Genomic DNA, 7,936 nt, shown 5'->3' on the forward strand with positions numbered 1-7,936 from the left:
GGAAGGTTCTACCGTAGGTTCGCGGAACGTTCTGGCAACGTTTGCGCAGGGTGCCATTGGGGTCATAAGTTATAATGCCTTGATTGCTAATGTTTATAGCTCATACCTTAAAATACACATGACACCATACGTCTTTGACTGACAAATATCATACGAATAAGAGCAATCAGAATAATAGGCAAATAGTAGGCCTAGTAAATAAATAATAGTGACAAAGATGAGTAAAAGTGATCTGAATTTAAAGTGGCAATGGACAAGTTTGTTTTATTTTGCTTTAACTTGAAGTAAATAGATTGTACAATGTAATGGCTATAGAATAATGACACCATCTTCATTTAGACAGGTTGCCTGTAAGCCTGCCACCGGGTACGATCCCCTGGGAACATGAAAGCTTGATTTATGGCACAAAGGAAGTGCGTCAACCAAAACAGGAAGAGGACAGCACTTATCTTCATACATCCAAGAAAAAGAGCCCTTTTGATGGAGGAGGCAAAGAAGGCGAAGAGGGAGAGAGATAAAACCGAGGTTAAAGAGGGGTGAACCTCAGACGGGCATTCACTCGATGGAGAGAGCTCTGGGACTTGAGAGGGTTACAAGCCGACATTCAGTTCAGGTGTTTTACTCAGCCTTTATCACAGCACTGATATCAGGGTGTCAAGGTTTCTTCTTATGGTTGTGTCTTGCTTTGGACAGTAGCCAGGCTGCTAGTGGTAGTTACTTGTTTGTGCGAAGCAATACTCAATATAAAATGATGACAATTTCACTTCATCTCTTCAGTGAACATGCTTCTTTCTTATCTCTCATTTCCAAAGTGGTGGTGATCGTTTCTTCACAGAAATGTGGAAACAAATGCAGTGTGTCCTGTGTTGTTGGTGGCTGCTTGGCTCTGAGGAATACAGGAAGCGATCCCGTTGTCTTTGCGCCAGCGGCACCAACAACAATACCACTTGGAAACGCGATGAGGGAAAAGTTGTCTATTGCCACTTAAATGAAATAATAATACAGTAATTGTAAAATAACAAATTAACAAAACAATCATATCTAATAGCGTAATTATTCATTGGTTTCATTAAACATTACACTGTAAACACAGTACCATTCTGTGGGCCAACCACTGTGCATTGCAACATGACCCAAGAAAAGTCAAAATGAGTTTACATTATCCCTCAAAACCAGATCTGAAGTTAGTGTATTGTTGCCTTAACGAGGGTCCACTGAACTTCAACGTTTACTGAGCATTTAGATTTAGTTGGGCTAAAAGATTCCATTTCAGTTTTAAAGGTAAAACAAATCTCAATGAAAATTAGTGATTAAACTGCGTTTCATTCCAAAAATCTGAATTGACCTCGTTTTGTATCCTAAACCCATTGGAGTCATGGCAGGATATGTAATTGTACAGCTAATCTTCAGCTTTATATACTTTACAAACAAACATAATACATGTAGGTTATAGTTTACAGAGCACTTCTAAAATCTTGTAAAATTTAATAGTAAACCTCAAATTATATATTTTAAATAGCCTATTGGAATAATGTCAGATTTAAATCTGCAACGCTTACGTGAGTATTTTGGTTACTTGTTGTGGTTGTGAGATCCACCCTGAGCTGATGAAAGAGTACAGGAAACATGAAGACACCTACACATTCAAATTTTGGGCTTATTTTTTTTATTCAACAGTTCCCAGTTAACAAAATAAAAATCACCAAAACATTGGGTTGTGTGTAGGTTATTAAATATTTGTATTCTCAAAACAAAATGACATATTTAGTCAAAACAAGGTATATGTATATAACATAAGACGTGCCAGAATTCCAAGGAATGCATTGATTTTTCAAAATGGAAACATAACTAAATAAGAAATACTCCATTATTAACTTTCAGATAAACAAAGCACAAGTGTCCTCAGCCTCCTCTCAGGCGGAGCATCATGTCGATGGTGCTCAGCGCTTTGACGCTGTAGTCAGAAAGTTTACCCTCCCTCATCTCTTTGCTTTGGTGAATCAGTCTCAGCTGGCTCGCCTGGACCCCCTCTCTGCACTGGACCTTGCGCTTGAAGTCGCTCACAGTCTCGTCGGGTTTGATGTCATAGGTGCTCATCTGCCCCTTTTCGTTTCTGAGGAACACCTGGATGGTCTCCGGCTGGGTCACCAGCAGAGACACCCGGGAACCAGGCTGCAGGCAGTAGTGGCTGACGGTCCGCGAGTCGTCGCTGAGCTGTGTCCTCTGGCCGTTGTCAAACACCAGCCTCTGCCTCTGAGGGGGAACTCCTAGCTGCTGATGAACGAGTGTTTTCAGAGAGCCCACTGTGTCCTGCGGGCTCACCCTCAGGCTGTGAGACGTCCCATCCAGCATAATGATGATTATATCCATGATGAACGAGGCCTGAAAGATCATTCAACAGTTAAATACGTCTAGAATAGAAGAAGCACCACAGTGTGTTTCACTACAGTGGTTAACAAAGAGAGCTTCCTACCTTGAGATCGCGTTAGAAAAGTGCTCCGGAAAACAAGTGATGCTGCTCAGCTGCTCCGCTCGGTTTATATGCAGCTGCCTCAGCTCAACATTCGTTTTCCGTCCTGCCTTCATAACTTTCGGTTTCTGTTCTCCTGATGTATGACTCCGCTATTATGGCTGGTTGTAATGTTGTGATCATTACTGGCCCAAGGCATGTTTATGAATTTACCACCTAATAATAAAGTTTCTCCTTACAGGTGGGGCAGTGGAGAATCAGCTGTTAGTATGAATGAATTACAGGAAATTGAAGATTAACAGGGGACTTTTAGATGGCATGATTGTAAATCCTGATGTTAGATTACATTAGGACAATCTAGTTCTAACAATGAAAGAGTTAATCATGTCATCAGATGAAATGTGACTGACAAACACGTCACAGTGTATTTTTAGCCACTTAGACTTTTTCTATGGAAACAAAACAGAAAGAGAGATGACAGATTAAGTATTAGTTTGTTTGTTTTTTAATTAAAGTTAAACAACACTAGAATGAAAACAGGAGACATGAAGAATGTAAATCATGAATGAAAACAATGTACAGCCATTGCACTGAATGTCATCATAACACAGGTTGTCAACACACTGCTCACTCACAATTTTAATAAAATTATACTGAAACTAAAATGACGTTTGACTACAGCTGTCAAATGAAACTTGAAAAAAAAGGAAAGAAAAAGTAAATGCATGACGAGCAAGTTTTTCAGACAACAACTTCCCAAATGAAAAATAAGTAATAATGATCAAGGATGAAGTCCTAAACATCAGAACTCTGAGTGTTTCAGCATGGCAGCCCTCTCCTCCCTCTTTGGTAGAGGAATGTTTCCTGTTGTAAGAAAACACATGTTAGTTAAGGATCCTCTGTATTTACTTATCATCTCAATAATGCACAGCCAATCATAACAGCAACACTAATGTTTAAAAATGAATGTAATCAGATTTTTTTCTAACCTGGTGGAGCCACAAAGTATTCTTCCACTGTGTTTTTGGAGAGCTGAAGCAGTTCTTCAGCACAGTCTCCTTCCATCGCTGCATCGTCCCTGAGGTTTAATGCCCTGAATGTGCATGGATAACACATAACCACATTCATACAATAGGCTTCTCAGGAGTTTAAAATTCAGCTACAGTCGTTGCTCATGTGTCATGCTATTTGGTCGTGACTGCGATGAAAAGGCCCACATGCAGCGACTGTCTGAACCGCACCTGTCTTCCAGAACTGAATCCATCGGTTCAACCCCCGACGTGTCAACAACGTGAAGCTGATCTGCGAATCGTACGGCTTTCTCCAAACAGGCCACTCCCTGTTTGGTGCGGAAGTCAACCAAGGCAAGTCGCTCTAGTTTGTCCACCAGGTCAGCAGGGATTTGGGCACGCTGTGAAATCAATGGAGTGTGGCTTAGAAAAGCATGTGTGACACACTAAGAATCCATTATATAAAGTTGTAACAAGCATTATTAACTTCTCATCACCAAACACTGATTCATGACTCATGCCACATCATGTTTTGACCTTTGGTAATCTCTGCTGTTCTGTAATATTTTGTTTTGTTGACGTAATTGTGTGATTTTTTTATACGTAACAAGGACTGTGGATTTTGTCCCCCGTTAGGATGAGAATCCTGTAATGGCCTGTATGAACAGGAGGAATGATTCCAGCAAGCAACACATGTCTCAGTGAACATACGGGCACCTGACTGTTGATTCACAGAGGGCTTTCAACTAAATATCTAAAATCTAACGTGAATTTCAAGGCATTAGGTCATTAAGCATTACTAAACATCATGCAAGTACTGTAATGTGTTTTAATGCACACAGTCATGAAGATATTACCGGGGGAAGTTGGTCCTCTGGTACTGGTTCCCATGTTGCAACCTCTGGTACCTATTAGAGGACACACCCAGGTAACAAGACTGACAAGTCAATGGTCTGCATTGGCTACTGAACAAACCGACTGATAATCATTGTCCTTTGGTTTACCTTGGGGTTATGTGCTTTAGCGCTCAAAAGACGCGTTACATGTGTGATGTGGCTCTGCAGGCACCTGTTTCTTCTACTGAGGAAGTTCCCACTGTTTGTTGCTGAGTGTCCATCGTTTGTTGACAGGCTAAATGAAGGCCGAGGGATTTTCAATGACACGCCGCGGCATATGCGTTTAACGCTGAGACTAAACACTGACATTTTCAGCACAATTAGCAAGTCAGCTAAGCCCGAGTTGTATAAAAAAAGGGTGTCACATATTTTCTTAGTCCTGTGTAAGCCACCAGAAAGGTCAGTGGTAGGCTCTAAACTAGCTTCACATGGATGTAGCTAACGATTTACCGTAGCTAGCCGCGGGGAGGCAGGACGAGGGGAAGCGAGAGGTTTAACTTCCACTGACTTCCTTCTTCGCTTATGTCCCAGGCAGACAACGCAGCGTTTTAGTTGAGATACGGCGAGGACGTCTTAAATGTGGAGGAAAGTTGTCCTATTAAATATTGAACCTTGAATATTGAATATTCAATATTGACACATTTCAAAGACACTGAAAGACTTGTGAAAGTGGTATTTGTTGAATTTCAAAGATGATTACGTGTGGTACAGTAGTAGAGCGCCCGGATAGCTCAGTCGGTAGAGCATCAGACTTTTAATCTGAGGGTCCAGGGTTCAAGTCCCTGTTCGGGCGATTGCTTTTGTTCGGCAGCGAGCTAAACCTCATTTATTACATATCAGAAACAGAAATACTTTATTGATCCCCGGGGCAAATTGTACAGTACCGGTGCTCCCATTCAAGATTAGAAAGTAGCATAAATTTAGAAATAAAAGTATATACAAAAATATAAGAAAAGAAATAAAAAATAAAAAATATACACATTTACAATATTTAAGTGAAAAATAAAAGTAAAAAATATATACAATAACAATGTATATGCATGTGTATATATATATGTGTGTATTGCACTGTTGTGTATGACATATATGTATTGCATTGGCACATTTAAAGAATAAATAATGAGGTAGCATATGAACAGGTGAAGTAGGTCCAGATTTCCAGTCTCTTTCTTCTGAGTGTCAGTGACACTCAGAGGGAGGAGTTGAACAGTTTGATGGCCACAGGCAGGAATGATTTCCTGTGGCGCTCTGTTGTACATTTGGGAGGAATGAGTCTCCCACTGAAGCTGCTCTTGTGTCTGACCAGTATGTCATGGAGAAGATGTGAAGCATCAGAAAAGCATCCTCCTCTCTGACACCACCGTCAGAGAGTCTAGCTCCACCCCAACAACGTCACTGGCCTTGCGTATCAGTTTGTTGAGTCTGTTGGAGTCCGCCACCCTCAGCCTGCTACCCCAGCATGCAACAGCATAGAGGATAGCACTGGCCACCACAGACTCATAAAACATCCTCAGCATAGTCCGGCAGATGTTGAAGGGAGCTAGTTGGTGTAGATTACCTAAACTGGAATGGCCATGCAGGATGCACATCCTGACCCAGAGGAGACTGACCAGAAGCTGGAGGATGTAGGCACTGAGGATGAGCGCATGAGTATACAGATATGCCCTCTGGCCCATCAGTCATCCCTACCAGCTCTGCCCCAGTCCTCCCAACTCCTGCCAGCCTTCTGGTAAGACTTTTTCTGATGAGTTACACTGTGTCAGGTGACTTATTTTTCTTCTTGTTGTTTTTCATTGTATTCTTATATTTACCAGGCTGTGGATGAGCACAGTGTCACAGTGATGCACTTGGTGAGGCAATCAAATAACACTTATTCAGTAGCACAACAAATGACTGAAGAGTGTCTAATGTAAAATGTTACTTCAAAGGTTAATTTTCCTGCTACTATATCTGTTGCTACTGCTCTCCCATTTGTGTTTTGCAGGTATCTATTATATGCTAGGTATCGTTTGCTGGTCAAGCCTACTACCTGACAAATACCAGTAACTGTCTAGCTATCCCTCTTGACAAAACTGGTACGCCCGAACAGGGACTTGAACCCTGGACCCTCAGATTAAAAGTCTGATGCTCTACCGACTGAGCTATCCGGGCTCAAGAACTTTCCAGTGAAGAAGGGAAGGAGACAAAGGACGAAGAAGAAGAGAGGACTATTGATAAATTGTTTGAATTGAGAGTTACTGTTTCTACTAATTCTGTTGATTGATTCTGAAATGGGTAAACACATGACGCTCGGAGTATGTATGGCATAGGCAGCTATGGATCAAAAGGTTAGTCTCTCTCTTACCAAGTGTTGAAAATAAATCAAATATCTCTTAAGAAGTGATAAAAATTATCCTAAAATAATAACATTGGCTTATTGTGAATGTGTACAAAACTACCGCTGTAGAAATTTAGTTAGGGTTGCAAATTTCGTGCATTTTCCGATAGTTTAACAATCAATAATCGATGATTTATAATTAATAAGACACAAAACGCACGTCTTTTTACGTTTAAGTCGCATTTAAACAATCCTAGCGGTACATTAGTTATGTGAAACATTGGGTCATAAAGCATAAATAAAATCCCTCACTGTCAGATACAGATACACTGGTAACCATTAGCTAGATATTTGGTGATCATAGATAATAATAATAATAATAATATGACTTTATGGAAGCAAACGTTGTAATACAAGCTATTATAGTATACTGCTATATTATACACTGAGCCGAGATGCCATTCGTAAGCAGGTGTTATTATGTTTGTGCGTAGATTGTACCTAACGACTTGCCGTAGCTAGCCCAAGGGAGGCAGGACGAGGTGAAGCGAGAGGTTTAACGTCCACATACTTCCTTCTTCGCTTATGTCCCAGGCAGACAACAGTATTAGATTTTAGTTGAAGTTGTTATTTTATAGCATTATATAGTACTAGTATAGTCTAGTAAATTTCATGAGCAAACGCATGACATCTCTGAAAGACATTGGTTGCCTTGTGAAACAGTTTTTTTTGTGCCGAATGCTGCCGTTTGCGCAGGCGTAATTTTGTAATACGTGTAAAAGGTTATTGTACGAATTAGTTATAGTACAGTATGGAATACATATATATATACATACATATACCATTGCATTACAATCAATGTTATGACCGATAACGGTCAAAATATGCATCAGAGCGCCCGGATAGCTCAGTCGGTAGAGCATCAGACTTTTAATCTGAGGGTCCAGGGTTCAAGTCCCTGTTCGGGCGATAGATTTTGTTCGGAGTCCTCATCCTTGGATCCGTGAGGTCTTGTCATTTCCATCTGTCTCCAAAAAGCCCATCACTTTGGCCCTCCTCCAAAACTCAGCATGGAGCTTTTCCATTTGACAACAATATATGGTAGACCCCAGCACCCCCAAACCTTTTTTAAAACTTTGCTTTTTAAAGTTTGTGTGGTACTCTGTAGTAGCTAGCACACTGTTTCTTAAAAGGACATCTCTTCACTGACTTGTAGAGTTTTGTATTGTCTGTCTTTTCTTTC

At 40.7% G+C, this 7,936-nt stretch overlaps 2 protein-coding genes and 3 non-coding genes across 5 annotated transcripts; 2 read left to right on the forward strand and 3 right to left on the reverse strand.

Moving 5' to 3' along the window:
* Positions 1–1,663: 1,663 nt before the first annotated feature.
* Positions 1,664–2,542, reverse strand: LOC139283966 (polyubiquitin-like). Its single transcript, XM_070904080.1, has 2 exons — positions 2,474–2,542; positions 1,664–2,382 (listed from the first exon to the last, which is right to left on the reverse strand). The coding sequence occupies exon 2, from the start codon at positions 2,368–2,370 to the stop codon at positions 1,903–1,905; it is 468 nt and encodes a 155-aa protein (XP_070760181.1). The 5' UTR covers positions 2,371–2,382; positions 2,474–2,542; the 3' UTR covers positions 1,664–1,902.
* Positions 2,543–3,001: 459 nt separating this feature from the next.
* gatc (glutamyl-tRNA amidotransferase subunit C) lies at positions 3,002–4,809 on the reverse strand. The gene is made up of 5 exons (XM_070904832.1): positions 4,485–4,809; positions 4,338–4,388; positions 3,712–3,881; positions 3,460–3,563; positions 3,002–3,334 (listed from the first exon to the last, which is right to left on the reverse strand). The coding sequence occupies exons 1-5, from the start codon at positions 4,683–4,685 to the stop codon at positions 3,273–3,275; spliced, it is 588 nt and encodes a 195-aa protein (XP_070760933.1). The 5' UTR covers positions 4,686–4,809; the 3' UTR covers positions 3,002–3,272.
* A 287-nt stretch (positions 4,810–5,096) lies between these two features.
* On the forward strand, positions 5,097–5,169 carry trnak-uuu (transfer RNA lysine (anticodon UUU)). The gene has a single exon. It is a non-coding gene; the product is annotated as a tRNA-Lys (tRNA).
* A 1,285-nt stretch (positions 5,170–6,454) lies between these two features.
* Positions 6,455–6,527, reverse strand: trnak-uuu (transfer RNA lysine (anticodon UUU)). Its single transcript has one exon. It is a non-coding gene; the product is annotated as a tRNA-Lys (tRNA).
* Positions 6,528–7,589: 1,062 nt separating this feature from the next.
* Positions 7,590–7,662, forward strand: trnak-uuu (transfer RNA lysine (anticodon UUU)). Its single transcript has one exon. It is a non-coding gene; the product is annotated as a tRNA-Lys (tRNA).
* Positions 7,663–7,936: the final 274 nt, after the last annotated feature.

Source organism: Enoplosus armatus, chromosome 4 (genome assembly GCF_043641665.1).
Source record: "Enoplosus armatus isolate fEnoArm2 chromosome 4, fEnoArm2.hap1, whole genome shotgun sequence".
Taxonomy (NCBI): Eukaryota; Metazoa; Chordata; class Actinopteri; order Centrarchiformes; family Enoplosidae; genus Enoplosus; species Enoplosus armatus.